Consider the following 17,476-nt stretch of genomic DNA (forward strand, 5'->3'; position numbering starts at 1 on the left):
TAAAGCATGACAGATTAGTTAAAAAAATCTTTAAAGTCTGTATTGGAATTGCAAACTTAAACTGCATAACTATAGTGAATTTGTGATATAATTTATTGTGCAATTTTCTTACCCGCAATCCAGGGAATCCAGGAAGGCCTTTCTCACCCTTTTCTCCTCTCCCAAGTATGCCCTAGAGCAGTCAAAATAGTTTTTAAACAAAGATGCTCAGCGAAGTGTGCCATAAATTTCAATTTTTGTGCATATTTATTAAATGATGTATACATTACATCAATGGATCTTGTTTCACTTGCAAGGCTCAATCACTGGGGCTGACTTCACACAGCATCACCAGCAGTGCCTAAGTAGCTCCACTTGAGGAACCTGCTCTGGTCTCTTCTCTAAGCTTCATGTTATTCCAGCAGTTGAATTAGATTTGTTGGGCTTTTTTTAACTTCTGGACATCATTTGAGCTGCTTCAGTTGACTTCCCTGTTCCTGCTTATGACTAACAAGTATTATCATCTACACAGACAACTAGTACTGGAGCATGCATATAAAGCCCATCTTTTTCAATGTAAATCTGATAGAAAAAAAATTAGCTTTGTTCTCTTTTCCGGTGCCAAGTAACAGTGATCTTTTTATGATGGAAAATGAACTTCTGAAAAAGTGCTAAGCTTACAACTCAGAAATATGATATTTGTGCTTCTCATTTCTTCTGCTATAAAGCTAAGTAAGTTTTTAACATAAACTAGAGTTATCCTTTTGTCTCCAATTATCCTCGGTTTTTCAGAGATCTGGCATCTTCCTGCCTATGGATTTTCCTCTTCTGGCACCTCAATGTTTAAATTTATCATGTGGACAGAAAGAAAAGAAAATGCAGAATAGACAGTCAAGAATAACTCCTTCTCCAAACAGGTAACTCTGCCCTCTCTACCCTTGGGGATATCCACAATGTCAAGTTAAAGTCTTTCCTCAACCTTCTGTGGTAAATATACATCATACCCCTCTAAGAACACATTCAGATAATCTCTCTTTCTCTTGTTGAGGAAAAACAATTTGTACTTGTATTTTCTTTGTAGTTCCAATCCAGTATGTCAACAGCCCAACTGGCAACAATGCTGACTTTTTGCTACCAGGCAACACTCAATAGGTATGTATAAAACAGACTCAAGAGAGATTTTCCAAAGGATTTTGAAATATTTTTGCTTTCACACTGATTTAGCTGGTGATTAAATTTCACAGCAAAAAATGCTGTGCTTTAGAAGTTTAACATAATAACCACAGAAGGACTTTGCCAGCACCATGAGAAAAAAAAGTCCCATTACTTACTTTGGGTCCACGTGGCCCTCTGTATCCTGTTACCCCAGGTAATCCTTTTTGGCCCTACATATAAAAGGAAAGTTTTTGTGTATATTAATATGAAGGATATGCCTGTGTGCTGGCTAACTTTTTTTAGTCCAACTCTGAATTAGGAGTGTTAAATGATATCTTTTTAAGCACTGGGTGTGTTTCTTTAGGTGTCCTAGACACAAGAAAAGCAAGAAAAACATTTTTAACATTTAAATTTATCATTATTTCTGTTAACACTGTCAAACCAGCATAATGACTGTGGAGTGAGACATGTATCTTTTCACTTCCAAGGATCTGCAAATCAGGGCTTTGTTCCTACAAATATGCATGACAGTAGTTCTTTTTTATTATTTTATTTGCTGCTCTTCTTGGTTTGATGCAAGTACTCACAAGCATAAATCTACACTTTTGAGCACAGCCCCAGTCTGAATGGGGTGCATGGCTCATTACATGGCCATGATTGTGTCATGCTGTAGAGCAGCAAATGTTCCACTTCCCAGGAGTGGAGAGTTTATGGAGGCTCTTTTGGTCCTTTCCCTGTCTTTGTACACTTGTATAGCTGCCGTTTGCATGATCAAAGCCCAAGGTCCAACATGTGAAATCTACTGGTTCCCTGAGTTGAGGCTGCAGGAGCTGGCAATGCCAACATTACCTTTTCATTTGTGTATTTGAGGAAGTCTGACTTGAGGATGCAGAGCGCTCTGTAACAATATAGGGCTCTGTTTAAAAATAATATGGGTTACAAATATTCTAATGTTCTAAGCCACTCAGTTGTAGCTATGGTAAGTGTGATGTTGAAGAAGTGCAGGGTGTCCAGGAAAGTTGTGGATGCCCCATTCTTGGAAATGTTCAAGGCCAGTATGGATGAGGCTTTCAGAAACCTTGTCTAGAGAAAGTGTCCCTGCCCATGGCAGAGGAATTGGGACTAGCTGATCTCTAAGGACTCTTCCAACCCAAACCATTCTATGATTCTGTGATAAAACTTGCTATAAAAATTGACAACAAAATCACACTGTTTTTATATTTAAAAAGCACCCTAGAAGGGTTAGGGTTAGTTCAAAACTGTAGATTAGAGTACAGGTGATAGTGATATGCAAAATTTTAGGTACTAGTGAAGACCCACAAAGACATTCAATAGCACAGTAATAAAATTTGCCAAGATGCCTAAAATATGATTTGCTAATGGCAAAAATTGAAGAAAACCAAAGCAAGGGCAGTATGTTCTTTCTGCATCAAGACAGTTTTCCCTCCAGAACATGAGCTAAAGTACATGTGGGGTGTTCTCTCCTGAAACCTTGTAGGAAAGGTGCTGAACACAGTATTCTGCTGAAGCTGGTGGTTTCTTACAGAAAGATAGGTTTGTCTAATGCCATCTTTGCAAAAATTACATCACAGGATTGTACTTGCCAAGTTGAGCCCTGACAAATATGATGACAAATTAACACCTTTTGTCCTTTGAACAGCTGAGCTCCAGGAGGTCCAACTAACAGTGGTGACCCAGGCGGCCCAGGCAGTCCGATGTCACCCTGTGGAAGCCAAAGCAACAGCAGAGATGCTCCATGCAGTATTTCAGTGACACTCAGCTTGTCTTCCTGCTGTAACACAGCACTACACATTTCTGTACTCACTGAAAATGTGCTAATTACCTGCAGATAAAGGTTTGTACTGAGATCTGTAAGGCTCTTTACCATCTGCCCAGAAGAGTAAAGTTGGCAATCTAATCTCCTATTCTCCTATTAAAAATAATGTTATAGCTAAGGAAATAAATGAGAAAGCCTGGCTCCTGCTCCAAATCTGCTGTGGAGATAGTAGTTACAGGACTGTCAAATCTCTTATGTGTACATATAGCCTCTCCTGTTCTACACCAAAGCCTTTGAGCACAAGACTTTGTGAATGTGAAATGAAATTATTGATTTGCTATGGAAACTTGTGTATGCTAGACACTTGCACAAACTCTAAGAACTGATTGGACCAATTCATAGAAGAAATATCAAATATTCCACATTGGTTCTACATATCCTGAGTATTCTAATATAGGTGGAGACTGGTAGAAGAACTATTACTATGTGCTTCTTACACACCTTCCTTGACATCTGTTCTGCACTTAGCAAGAGATGAGATTCAGGATTTGATCTGGACCAGCCCCTGTCACTAAGTAATCACAAACATTTGTGATTATCAAGGCAGTGTCTGTTCAGAATGTATGCAAATGCTAAGTAACACTTGCTTTTCAAAATCTTCAGAATGTGCTTGATTCCTGCATACAGCTCACTGAAGGAATCACTTCTACTCAGAATTAATTGATTCAATAACTTCTTCTGTTCTAACACAAATGAACTGCTTCCAGGGAAACCAACAAGACTCCATTATTCTTCTAACTCTACAGCAATAATATATTTAATATTGTTCGTTTTCTTACCGGCTCCCCCTTTTGTCCATCTACTCCAATCCCTGGATTTCCCTGATGGATAAAGAATGTACACAGTTTCAGCATGATTAGAAAATACTAACATTAGAGTTTAATTAAGTAACTCTTTTGAAAAACTTGATTAAAAATAAACATAAGGAACATTTCAAATAGTTGTAGAAATTATTATTCCATTAACAGTTTCAGAAGTTACCTACCTGTTCACCTGGCAAACCAGGGTAACCTGGAATACCCTTTAAAAGAGAATGAAGACAAGTTAATATGTCAGATTTAGAGACAGCTTTTGAAAACTATTTCCTTTTGCTTATAGGACCTAGAGGCAGAATTTTATCTCGGGGTGTACCTATTCCAAAGTGCCATTTACTTCACTTGGACACTTGCTTTCAGTAGGGCTGATCTCTGGTTCCCCCTTTCCTGTCTCCCACAGGTGGTCTTGGGGGAAAAAGGATTAAAGAGAGCACTAGCAGCATTTCTCCATGACCAGAGACTGCCAGGATGAGACATGTTCACACAGACATGGAAAGGAACAACGTATTCCTCACCTTCCAAACTCGTAAGGTAAAGCAAACATCTATCTTATCACCTGTCTCAAAAATTACTTTTAGGCTTTGATTCACATCAAGGCAAGTTCTAAAATGGGTAGACAAGAATGAATGCATATCCTAAGTCAAGGCTGTATAACTGTGGTGATCTTACAGGCAAGCCTGGATGACCTGGGTATCCAGATGGGCCCGTTGTACCTCTTGGCCCTCTAGGTCCCTGGAAAAGAGGGAAAAAGGTCTTTTCATAAACACAGAAAGAACTTGCACTTTTCTACAGAAACCCAGCCCCTCCAAAACACCTTGGACTCAGCCTGCTGGCCACTGGATTCCACTTACAGCCCAAAGCTTACACCATACCTGAAATCTCCCTGTAACTAAATCAGTGCAGCACCAGCTCCCGGGTAAAACTGGACAAGGCACAGTTCTATGTTATTAATGCTATTATGTTATTATGTTATAATGTGAGAATTCACTTTGTCAGCAATTGTGGTACAGTGCAGGGACTTGATACAATTTATCAGAAAACACCTTTATGAAGGGTATAACTAGGGGAATCCAAAGCCATTAAGAATGTGATTCAAATTAAACGCTCTCTTCTTCTTTCATGTTCTTATGGCTGGAATATGGTAGAATGCTACTTATTCTTGGGACATCCATCAGATACTGCAGAAGAAGATTTCATATCGTGAATTTCAGAGAGAAATTTTTCTGGGGAACAGACTATACAGACTTGATGTTTCTCAGACTTTATTCTAGAATTTTGCTATTTAAGGCTGGCAGGGAGAAACCCCAATATTTCTTACCATATTAAGCAGAAAAACTTTAAGATCTTCATGACAAAAAGCAGTTACAGAACCCACTGGCTGTACTTACAGGCATGCCAGGGGGTCCAGGATCACCTCTGTCTCCCTGTAATGACAAATGAACCAGTTTAAGCTTTTTTGTGGGTATTTTGTAACCTTACAGATATTAAGATCATAAATTATCTGTTAGAGTTGTATATGTGTTTTTAATTTATGGGTTTTTTTCACTAAGTTTTATTAACTGGTGAGGAGTAAAGGAACAATTACATTCACCATACATGTTTTCCTAGAATAGATGATTTTTTTCACAATCAAGTACTTACTGGAAGTCCTTTTCCAAAATGTGTAATATAAACTGAATTTCCTTTTTCTCCTTTTTGCCCAGGAATTCCCTTTAAAGAAAAAGAGTCTTTTAAAACATGATCCACTTACTGATATTTTACATTTCCAAGGAAACTGTACGATAACTTCTCAGGCTGTGATTTTCAGGTGCTCCTATATCACAAAGTAATCCACAAGGATGATGAATGATCATCTTATTTTAACAAAACCTTCTGTACAGTTGAGCAAACCAGCTTCCCACAGCTTCTGGACTTCTGCTCTGTTAAGGTACTCCTTATCACTTGGGTCCTTCAATATTCTACAATCTTCATAAATCCTGCCTTTAGTCTTTCTTTTTCTTTCAGGGAGGCAGTGGCTTTAAGTACTAGCACTCTGCCTTCCATGACAATTCATTGGGTGATTCAGAAGAATTTAAAGTGATACCACATACAGATAAAAAATAAAGGCATAGACTGTATTAGATGCATAATATTCAATATTTTCATCTGCTAGAAAACCTGTTTAAATCTATAAAAAAAAATCTTGATACCTAAGAGCCCTGGATTTCAAGAACCAAGTTCCCATGGTATTTAGTGTGGGGTCCTTTATAAAAGCCTGCTAATTGCAGCACCCTCAAAAAATCAGAGTTAGCATGAAGAGATTATTTATTTTGCAACATTTAACTGTAATGCTCACTTTTCTGTTACGAGCATGATATGTACATATCTGAAGAACAGATATACAAAGACAATATTTCTGAAGTTTTTCCATTTGAAATCCAAATACAGTGGATATGATTTAAGTAAGTTAACCATCTGACTACTGAGTTCAATAAAATGGGACACTGTCAACCAGTTTAAAACTGTACTGGTGCAGTGTTCAGGATATCATAAACTGGCTATCCAAATCCTGCAGTCAGAATGAAACAGGGAAGGTATTTCTCCCTTGAATGGCACAATAAAAGGAAGTATTACAGCTGTCTGCAGCTGGATATAGCTACAGTAGATTGCACACAGATTACAGGTAAACAACAGCTGCTAGGGAACACATTAAACAAATCAAAAGTTGTATTTATCTTTAGTTATTTTACATGTGGTCTCTTGTATAATAAAACATCTTTGTTAGATTCAGTTTGTTATTTTCTATATGACTTAGGTAAGGCCTTACAGATATAAATTGCTTTCTTATTTTCCAACAAGGTCAATAAAGTAAAGCCAATGAATATGTACATGGTGTTAAATAAAATTATACAGAACAGTGTTATAAATAAGAATTAGATAAAAATGTTGGCTGTAGTGTACAGTCAGGTTAGTACCTGGTGCAACAAATCAATTTAAAAATAGAAAACCTGCATAGAGAGGCATTCTTGCACACAAATAGTTACTATGTGTTGTTTTTTCTGGGTAGCTAAATGAATTTGCACTGGAATTTTAGTATGCATATCCAAGGCTACATGCCTATTGTGTCTCCTTGTTTTTGTAGGTTGCAAATACTTTTCTAGGTCTGCCAAAGAGCATGCTCCTGAAATTGGTAGGATTTATGCAGTAATTTGTCCCATATCCCACTTTTCCTTTATGTCACTTGTCTAATTACAAAAAGTAAAACTCTATTTTGAAAGCCACAGTAAGTAAGAAAATACAGATGAAATTAGAGCTTCAGCAGAAGTAACAAGTTACTTTCAGAAGTATAACTAATGAGGTTATTAGTAAGTTTATAATGTTGTGTCTTTCACAGCATGAAACTGTATTTTATTCTAATTGGTATTATCTTTGATAACATTATTACACTCTTGAACCCTCTCCACATTTTTCTAATAGCTGAATTCAGCATTTTATTTAGCTCTCACTAAAGACATTTGATTTTTCATGTAAAGTGCAGTTGTTTTCATTGTGTTACTTAGAAAATTTCAGGGAAGCTGTTAGATAACTAATCAGCTCTTATTCACTCAGAACTACAGCTTGTTTCCACAAAAAGTCAAAGACTGGTGAGTAGAACTGTTCAGCAAAATTTCTCTGGAGCTTCAATAATTTATTTCCCTTAATGACAAGAATCTTTTTATCTTCAGTAGTCGAGCACTGCTAACACAGCTACTTAAACAATTTTAAAATGCCTTCTATTTTAACAGTAAACAAATATTAAAGTGCTAATGTCAAACATTTTGGAAGGATCTCTGCATACACAGATACATGCCCAGGCAAGGCTAGCAGTGCACAGAGCACATACGTGGTACCACAAAAAGTGGTACCAAACCTTAGAGTGTAACAGGACTTAGACTTGTTGAACCTCCCACTTATTTTTAAGTCATGTCACCTATGTCCCTACTAGCAATGCTTTTAAGAAATTTCAGGTACTAATGAATGGTAGGGTGGTTTGAGGCTACTCCTTCTTGGCTGATGTGGCTACATTCTGGGGGAACAAGTCAGAATTTAACTCTCAAGGCAGGCATATGTATTTCAAAGATATAGGACCTTATTTGACATTCAAGCTTAATCTGTTAAGGCAGTGTGTTTCACTCCCATTAACCTGAGTAAGAATTCCTGGCAATTCCCTGTGCAGCACTGTTAAGCTGGTGCCACAGTCTAAGAGTCATTTTAAGAGCAGTTAGCTTGGAGGGGAAATGCACATGCACAGTGGGAATGCCTTTCACATACATAAGGACCTCTTGGTCCCATATAACCGTTTTCTCCTGGAAATCCTGGGTCTCCCCTCGAGCCATTGCAGCCATCCAAACCATGCTTGCCTCTGGGTCCTTCCCTTCCGGGCAGCCCCTGAAAGACAGTTTGATATTTATTAGAAATACACCATAATTAACTATTTTTCACAGAATTAAAGATTTCTGTAAGGACAAAATATTAATTTTGACCCAAAATTATTTTTTTGGGGGGAATCTGAAAAATTGTCAAGCAAGTATCCTCCTGATCACTTGCCTGCAATGCTTTTGTCAATGCTACCTTCTTTCTGTCTGTAAATGCTTCAGTCTAATTTGTGGACACTGTTTTTAAATCAACATTTTTTGCAAAAATAATATTAATTTCTTGGGTACACTTCTTTTTTTTTTTTTTTTTGCCAAATTTTGGGCTTGTGACCTCTACATTATTCAGTCTGGCAACAGTCCCACTGTCAAATGTGGACAGCTGACAAGCAGATGCCACAACACCCACTCAGCTTTTGGTTGTTTTCATTTTCAAAATTCAACATTTTAACTTTGACTTTGATTCATATGAAACTGGTAACATCACAGGAATTCAAATCTAGTAGAGTATTTTGAAAAATGCAGTGTCTAAGATACTATTTCACCAATTTTCACACTGAAGAAGACATTCATAAAAATACATTATCACATGATTATAAAGACATACTCAGGACCCGCTTTGCTTATTCAGTCCCTATCCAGGTTAAAATTACTAGACTCAGTGGTTGGGTTTCTTCTTGCAAAAGGACTACAAGCAAAAATCAGAATGTTTGAACAAAAACCAGTGCATCATTTGAGGTATTTTCAGAGATGTTAAGAATTAATCAAGCAGACTACAGTCTGCTATAGAGCCTGAGATAAGAAATACACTGCTTTTAAGCCTCTTTTATGCCCCAAGGCCACGGGTAGTCTCTGCCTTCACTGCCACACTCCTGCATGAAAATTCTCTTGTTGGGATTTGGTGGCGTTTGTTATCAATAGGAAACACAGCTGAAGTTAACCTAGGTATTTTACATTTTTTCAAAACACATAGCCCTCTGGGAGAAATTGTATCAGTAAGTATAAAGCCAAACAATTTAGTGTGTGTACTATTTTGTTAGAGGACTTGCTATGAATTTATAGGACCTGTAATTTTTATAAAGAAATATTTGTTAAATACGTACAGGAACACCATCTAAACCAGGAAATCCTGGGACTCCAGTTGGCCCCTAAAAATGGGTGATATGAAAAAACAAAGTTGATGAGGTCATTAACTCTTAAAAAGAACGACAAACAAGAATATGTGGTACTCTATAGCAAGAAACAAAATAACCGTCTTGTTTGAAATATGAATCAAAAGCCACAATTTTCAGAAATTAAGTATCTGAAAAAATCTTCTATGGGCCTAGCAGAAGACTAGTGCCAACAGTTACCCATGTAATAGGTCATACAGCACAGGACAAATGTCTAATAGTCAATAGTCGTTCATCCCCCAAAGATTACAAAATGACACAGAATGGAACTTATAAAATATTTCTGCACATAATTTCACAATCCTGCTCCTGTTTTGATAGTACCAGCAGTACAAATTTTGTTTACAACATTTACATTTCCAGTGTGCTAGGAACTGACATCAGTGATTTCACTGTGAGATCAGTCAAATTAGATTATTAAAACAAATATGAAGTACTAAGAGCCAGGGACTGTAGAGATATGAAAGATACGAATCTGAATTGCAATTTATACTCTCTAAGTGATAATAAGATTCTGTTTAGTGCAGCACTTTTAGAAGCACCATAATGCTCCTTCCAACTTCACATTTCTACACCTTTGAGGTTAAGGAGGAGGAGATGGTAGGTAACAATCTGAGTCTGTCTGTTCATCATATTTTATGTCTTCTGACAATTTCTAATTTTGTAATCCACAGCAAAAAATCTCCTGAAACATTTTTTCAAGAATTAATTTTCTGTAATTAACTTCTGTGAGAATTTTGTGTGAGCAAGAGTATGGAAAATGCTTTTTGATCACTCAGGTTCTGTTTCACTTATCAATATTTAACATTTCACACTGTATACACCTAGAAGAGCTGTCCGTGGTGTTTCCTACCTTATCACCTTTTTCTCCAGCTGGCCCAGGCTGCCCATTCTCACCTCTCTGTCCTTTCTCTCCTGGTAGACCAGCTGGTCCTGTAGATCCCAAGGACCCAATTGGACCTTGAGCTCCCAGCTCACCAGGCTGACCCTGAAAAGAGTCAAAAAAAGCAAATGATTACTGCTGTAACCCCCATAGCAATTCAGAGATTACTCTGTGGATAAAACAAAGCTTACAATGTATAAATATTCATGACTGAAAACTGCTGCTGGACAGCCTGCAAAACTGTCCCATGCATGAGGTGCTGTAGGAACACGACCGTCAAGTTTATCAGTTTGCTTAAGGTGATAATTTTTTTTCCCCTTCATCAGGTCTCCAAGACCACCTTTCTGAGATGCTTGGGGTAACCTGCAAGTCTCCACCAATTTAAGTATCACCTTTTGCAATTCTAGGACTCCAATGAGCATTGTGTTTTCCTACCAGAAAAAGGAGAACTCATTTTAGACAAAGGGACTTTGTACACAATTAGAACAAATCAAGTGAGTTCCCTCTTTCAAATCATGGTATGCCAATTATCTTAACTTTTTATAGCTCACAGTTTTCATAATCACTCTCATATCTTAGTGCCTCATTTAAAACTTGTGAAGTTTCCTGGAGAAAAAAATAATAGCTATTAGCTAACATATTCACAGAAAGTATGAATTTTAATAGATTGTGTTAAAATGGATTGGGAGGTTGAAGAATGTAATTTACCTAGAAATGACTCTAAATTGAGTATTTATACCTGCATTACCATACAATCTCCATAGATTTCTATTAACTTTTTCAAGGTAATATACATTCTTCTGAAGCCAAATTACTTCTCATGCCAACTGGACTTTTCAGTCTATAACACTGGTGTGGAGTTGTTTCAGATGTGTTGCAGTTTTTGTTCTGTGCTGCTCAACAACTATGCAATCATAGATGAAAGTGCTGAATAAAGCAAGCTTTCTAATCAGGCTTCACATGTGAGCTGTCTACAGTCCCACCCTACAAAAATCTATGTATTTGCAGGTCTTTGCTTCTCTTACATATCTTTTTCATTTTGTATCATTATCCTTTTTTACTGATAACATGTTCTGTTTTCTTTCCAGACTTTACCATTAATTATACTAAATTATTATAATTATAATTAATTATATTAGTTACACAGTATGTATAATCAATCAATAATTTTAGTATATAATTAATTATTATAATTCACTATTTTAAAAGAGAGTGAAATGGAACCCCATACATTCCTGAGAAAACTCTATGGCTTTAGGACCACTTGAGGGCAGTAAAAGGTATTTCGGTAATCACAGAAGTAACAGACTATATCTTTACTTTTATGAATAGATTGACAGAAGAAAAAAAATATTAAAATGAAAGATGTTTATAAGGAGATCTGTAGCTTCGGGAAGCAAAAGAACTGAATGCTTGCTTCTCAGTGTAAACATTTCAGCAGGCTGAATCTGTCTGGACAAAATCTTATGAATTACAAGGGACTTAAGCTTCTTCTACTTTTTACTTATTTTCTAATTGTCTTTTTAAAGTCAGTGTGATTTGATAGTTTGACAAGAAGTGAAAAAATGTATGGTATGCATCCTTCAATCAAATCAGCAATGCAACAGAGAAGGTAATTTACTATGTTTGGCCAGGAACATACTACAGGTTCATGCCTAGAGTGGAAGTAGGGCTGGATGACCACTAGCCCTTAAGCTGTGAACAGGAACTTAGTCCAGAGGCTGGGAAATGAAGTCCTACACTTAGAAAAATGAACCACCTGAGAAAAGAATCCTCATACGAGTCATGTTACATTTATCTTTATTCACTCCTCTCACTGCAGCCTTGATCTTGTTTCCAGAGAAATCACGAGCAAAAATTCCAGGGCAGAATCACCATGTTGTCTTCTCTAGCAGTTAGAATTTTTGTGATATTTCAGCAGTGTAAAATGTTATGCAAATTAAGGGCTACTGGTATTAAAAGCCGATGATTCTGCATCCTTGTAAACAGTGAATGGACAGTGGGGATTCTGGGTATTGAGTGTTTAGTTGCATGAACAGTTGCAGCCTGTCTACTGGCAGTGCATAGCTCGTTCTATGTAGAATGAATTTATTAATTGAGTACTTCTAAGGCACCTATTATGCCCTTTAAATACTTGATTGAAAAAAATAATTGGGCAACCACTTTCATTAAAGCATCATTTTGAGCACAAGTGAAATGAATCAAACTAATAATATAATAAAATACAGCTGTTTGAATCATTAACTACTGTAAGTGGTATGGCTTTTAAGTTCTCTAAACTAGCTATTACCTTGCAATATGCATCATTCATCAACAGGAAAAGAAAAGCATAAGATGTTTTGAACTCATTTTTAATGCATTTGTCTTTTAATGCATTTTGTTGACAACAGGTTTCTGCACCAAATGCAGTTTTTAAAATTAATAGTGTGTATGTTCTGCATTCAAGAGTTGAAAGAGAAAATTTTCAAAACATGTTGTATCTTTTGAATGTTAAGAAACATGCTTTTTATTGCACTCAGAAAAAAATATGCACTGTAGGCATTCTATGGTAGTTATTATACTTAACAAATAAACACTTCCAGGACATGTAGTCCTTTAGGTTCATGAAATGTCTTCATTTGCCTCTACCCTGTGAATTTAATTGACTCCATGGTCTTCAGTAGAAGGTAGTGAAGTCATAGAACAGAGTCACTGAATTCAAAATTCACAATGGGTTTGGCAGCTGATACAACTTTAGCATGCCATGTGAAGCTGATGGATTCTCTCTCTTTCTTTCAGCTCAAAGACTGATAATGACTGGAGCTTTGTTAAGACCAAACTGATACCATGCCATAACATCTATTATCACATCTATTATTTGTGCCCATCCAATGTGACTACCACAGCATTACAGTCTCAGGACAGCTGTAAAAATAAAGAGGATGAAGGTAGTCATGCTCATGTGGAAATGACAAATTAGCTCAGATAAAATGAACAGAATATTATGCCCGCTCTGCCATCTGATGCCAATAAATTCCTCTAGGTTTTCAGTGCCTTGTTAATTGTCTAGGTCAGGAGCTACCATGCCAAGACTAAGGTCTGTTATTTTAGCATATCCTGGGCTTGACCTGCAGTAAGAAATTGACTTTAAGCAAAACAAGCCTATATTGTTTTTTAATTAACTATGCTTCCTAAGACTAAGACTGCAAATACTTCAGAATCATGCAACAAAACATTTAATACTGTTTGGAAAAGGCAGTGGCTAAGGTTATCTGGAATTAATTTTTTTTGATGCATGAGACTGAAGAGCACCTGATTTTGAGACTGCCTTGAGCACTTAACTGTCTCAAGCACAATGTTTTAAAGGAGTCTTAATTGGAAATAAAAAACCTTCATGCTACTCAAGTGAATTGACTTGTTTCTCGGTATCAGTGAAGTCAAAAGAAGCCCAGTTACCACCTTCAGTGAGGACAGCACCCTATGTTCCAGGCTATGGAGATGAACCAGTGATTTGTGAAATGCACTTACCTTCTGTTCATAAGAACAAAAGTGAAAATGCCCAGCAATTCCACACAGATTGTAGGCAAATAATACAGCAATCCTTTTCACTGTGCACTGGACTCTGGCTTGTAACCAGTCTTTCTCATTTATCCAGGAGCAGGACAGAGCAAGAAGGAAAGTAAAGCAGTCTGTGAGCAAGAGAGGAGTGCTCACAAAAGCATTTGGAGAGATGTTTTATTTTGTAATTTGCTTAGTGAGGTGGGGGCATCTGCTGCTGCTCTAAGCTCCACCCATGTCCTCTCCCCTTTTGAAAGAGCTGATTAAATATAGAGCAAAGCCACAGCTTCCAGGGCTTGGAGGGTCATCCATTATGGGAAGATTCTACTCCTTACCGTGTAAGACTAGAAACCAACTAATTTTCAATATGAGCCAAGGCTCAAAAAACTCTCTTCTAAAGATAAACTGATTAAGATGAGATAAATCTGAGAAATCACACGATTTGGCATTAAATCCAGTCTGTCCTTAATAGACCAAATTTGATAATTTATTTTCTTTAGATTTTTAGCCTAGTAAATGCAATACTAATACTTAGAGCTTTATTTTTCATAGAATCATAGAATAGTTTCGGATAGAAGAGATCTTAAAGATCATGTAGTTCCAAACCCCCTGTGTCATGGTTAGGAACACCTTCCACTAGGCCAGGTCACTCAAAACTCCATTCAACCTGGCCTTGAAATGCTTCCAAGGATGAGGCACCTGCAACTTCCTGGGCAAGCTGTGCCAGGGCCTCACCACCCTCACAGTAAAGAATTTCTTCCTCATACCTAATCTAAACTCTCTTTCAGCCTGAAGCCACTACCCCTTCATCTGTCACTCCAGGCCCTTGTAAATAGTCTTTCTTGTAAAGAACATCTGAACCATGCTCTGAACTATTGGAAAATTTGGCAACTTATCATATTTGGCAACTTTATTATATTTTTCAATGATATAATATACTACAAGAACAAAACACCTGATGATGCAGCTTAGTATTCACAGTAATACTTGCAGAATCATGACAAATCACAGTGAAGTGCTGCAAACATCATTCACAATCTATACTTACATTTATGTTTTAACCCTGTGGGACTTTGAAAAGAAAAACTATCCAATAAGCCAGTGGGTGTCACTATTGTGTTAAACAAACTCAAAAAATCATAATTTAGCACTGAAACTCTTAAACTGCTAATGGCTGAAAGCAGAGAGCTACAAATAGAGCATAGATATTATAGAATTAACATCAGCTTAGCTAATAAAATAAAATTGAGTTTTGTTCTGTACCATTCTATTGAAACAAGTCACTGTTGACAATTTTTGGTTGATTCAAATCTGTAAAAAAGAATGATGTTGTAGAGTATTATCTTGCGTGATTTGGAAAAGCTTTGCAATCTGCAGCAACTGAGAAAACCCACCATATTCAGTATGGTAGGATAGGGGAACCAAAAGTATTAAAAAAAGAAAGATGCTCAAGAACAAAAGGAGGGATAATTAACAAGGTCAAGACTTGTGAAAATTTGAAAAACGTCTAATATGAAAAACACTAATTTGCAGATGCTGTAGTTGGGCATCGTATCTGGTGAACAACCTCAAAGAGACCTTGCAGTGATTGGTGTGATTCTCCTGGCAGACTGGAGTGGCTCTGTTCCTATTCCACATTCTGGTAAGCAAGATCCATTCCCTACCAGTTAAAAAAAAAAAAAAAAAAGTGTGGTCTGCTTCAGATATAGATTGAGGGGTCTCATTTCTCTGGGGCTGTTTTACAGAAAAACATAATATGGTTCTCAGTGAATGTAAGTGAAATGTATAACTGGTCTCAGGAATCTTCTGCTTTAAAACTTATAGCTAATGTACTGTGAAAAAAAATGATCAACAAATAGGAGGCAAATAATGGCAGAAATCTGGATTTCCTCAGATGCCAGTGTACATACATCTCTGATAGTGGATTTGAGATGAAAGAGAAGGATTTTACATATTTATTTCCTGAGTGTGCAACTCGAAAATTCAAATACAAGTACTGGATATTCCATGTGAATGACAGACTGCCACTGCATACTGACATACAAAAAAAGTCTGTTGTAATAAATGCCTTTTACTTCTCAAGACAGACAGAATTTGCACAATTTTCAGAGTTAGTGCATTTTAAATATGTTTACACTGTGTTGTAAATTGAACTCAGATAACCCACAGAACCTACTAAGGAAATTTGGCAACTCACAAGATCTACTGGGGAGATGTTACAAGAGAAGCAGTGCCAGAGCAATGACTAACTCACAGGTAGCTTTGCTCATTCTTACCTCCGGGCAGTGCATTCTTGCCATGCAGTGACTGATACCAGCTGACTTCCTAACTTACCTGTGACACCCAAGTGACTCAGCATCTCCTGTGAATGCTTACTCCTTACATCTGAAGTGTCAGAAAGTGTAAAACCCTCCTCTTAGATTTCTGTTTGCTGCATTCTCCCCTACACTAGGAAAAAAATAAGCCTCTTGCTTCATCTGCAAAAGAACGAACATTGGTCCTGCTGAGTTATATTTATAATTCACTTTGATCCAGGCATTTCACATGACCCCATAGAAGCCAGATCAGGTTGGGTCATGAATAGATGCTTGCTTCCCAAATCTACTTAACTAAAAACAAAGCCAACGGAATTGAATAGGATCAAACTCCGGGGTCAGCACAGGACAGGTTTACAATCGGTCAGTGCTAACTGCAAACATTTTTGTAACTATCTAAATTAGAGCAGCCAGCATTTTTGGAAGCTAGTGATACAACACTGCAGGAGTTTTCTAGGAAACAACTTTTTGATGTAGAAAAAGATGATGAAATGGTGGAAAGGTTTTACTCTGTCTTTAAGGAAAACTGAAATCACAGACTTTACAGCCTACCAAGAAGGAAGAAGGGAAAAAGAATCTAAGAAGTCAGGTAGAACACTTACTGCCATATATACTTTCACTAATGTTTTGCCTCATTTATCTGTTCTACAGTTCCAAAATATCTAGGTATAACAGCACACAGTATGGGCAAAGAGATTTAGCAGCACATTTTAATGGTGTCCTATGGAAAAAAAAGTCCTTTTGAGTTGTGATGTAAAATCAAAAGATAAACAGTATCATGTAAAACTAAGTCCAACAAGACTGTAATCCCAAGTGAACAGAAGTCAAAATTTCTTTGTGATGTGACCAATTGTAATGATATACTACTAACAGTAGTGACTAAAATGTTTTTTCAGACAATGGTTACTTGCTAATGAATAGGAGTGCAAATCTATTTACTGCACAGAGGTATATATGTGTTAGAGAGAATTAAAAATGACAGGTACACAAGCTTTTCTAAAACCCAATAGAGTAACTGATGCATAGCTATAATGATTTTATTTAAATATTAAATAAAAGTTCAGCTATTTGCTTCTACTTTTCTTTCAACCTGCGCAGCATCAATACATTCAAGTATGGCTATGGCAGTTTCATTTTCTTATTCCCATGGTCAGCTTTTCTCTAGCTGAACCTCAATTATCATTACCTTGTCCACTTAATAAAGAAGCCTTTTGATGCTGAAATTTAAAATCTTTTCAAATGGGCAAACAGAAGGCAAAGTCTTAATACCAAAATTCTGAATATTTAAGCTTGTGTACTGTACAATGCTAGAGGCTTCTAATAACCATTTGTTTCTTACCATTTCAAGATAGGATTGAGAAAGATGCAAAACTCTGAGGAACCAGCCTCAGT

The 17,476-nt window shown here is 36.9% G+C and overlaps 1 protein-coding gene and 1 long non-coding RNA gene across 3 annotated transcripts in view; one reads left to right on the plus strand and one right to left on the minus strand.

Moving 5' to 3' along the window:
• The window catches only part of COL4A4 (collagen type IV alpha 4 chain), a 67,001-nt gene that overhangs the window by 39,970 nt on the left and 9,555 nt on the right, over nt 1–17,476 (minus strand). For both annotated transcript variants that reach the window (XM_033068946.1, XM_033068945.1), the window contains exons 5-15: nt 10,203–10,337; nt 9,281–9,325; nt 8,077–8,193; nt 5,428–5,496; nt 5,175–5,210; nt 4,456–4,518; nt 3,957–3,992; nt 3,751–3,792; nt 2,777–2,857; nt 1,311–1,364; nt 113–172 (exon numbers count right to left, since the gene is read on the minus strand). In XM_033068946.1, the coding sequence (XP_032924837.1) occupies nt 113–172; nt 1,311–1,364; nt 2,777–2,857; nt 3,751–3,792; nt 3,957–3,992; nt 4,456–4,518; nt 5,175–5,210; nt 5,428–5,496; nt 8,077–8,193; nt 9,281–9,325; nt 10,203–10,337 (738 nt within the window). The remainder of the gene's footprint in view (nt 1–112; nt 173–1,310; nt 1,365–2,776; nt 2,858–3,750; nt 3,793–3,956; nt 3,993–4,455; nt 4,519–5,174; nt 5,211–5,427; nt 5,497–8,076; nt 8,194–9,280; nt 9,326–10,202; nt 10,338–17,476) is intronic.
• LOC117000890 lies at nt 779–2,842 on the plus strand. Its single transcript, XR_004418868.1, has 3 exons — nt 779–896; nt 1,061–1,131; nt 2,795–2,842. It is a non-coding gene; the product is annotated as an uncharacterized LOC117000890 (long non-coding RNA).

This window comes from Catharus ustulatus, chromosome 10 (genome assembly GCF_009819885.2).
Source record: "Catharus ustulatus isolate bCatUst1 chromosome 10, bCatUst1.pri.v2, whole genome shotgun sequence".
NCBI classification, from domain to species: Eukaryota; Metazoa; Chordata; class Aves; order Passeriformes; family Turdidae; genus Catharus; species Catharus ustulatus.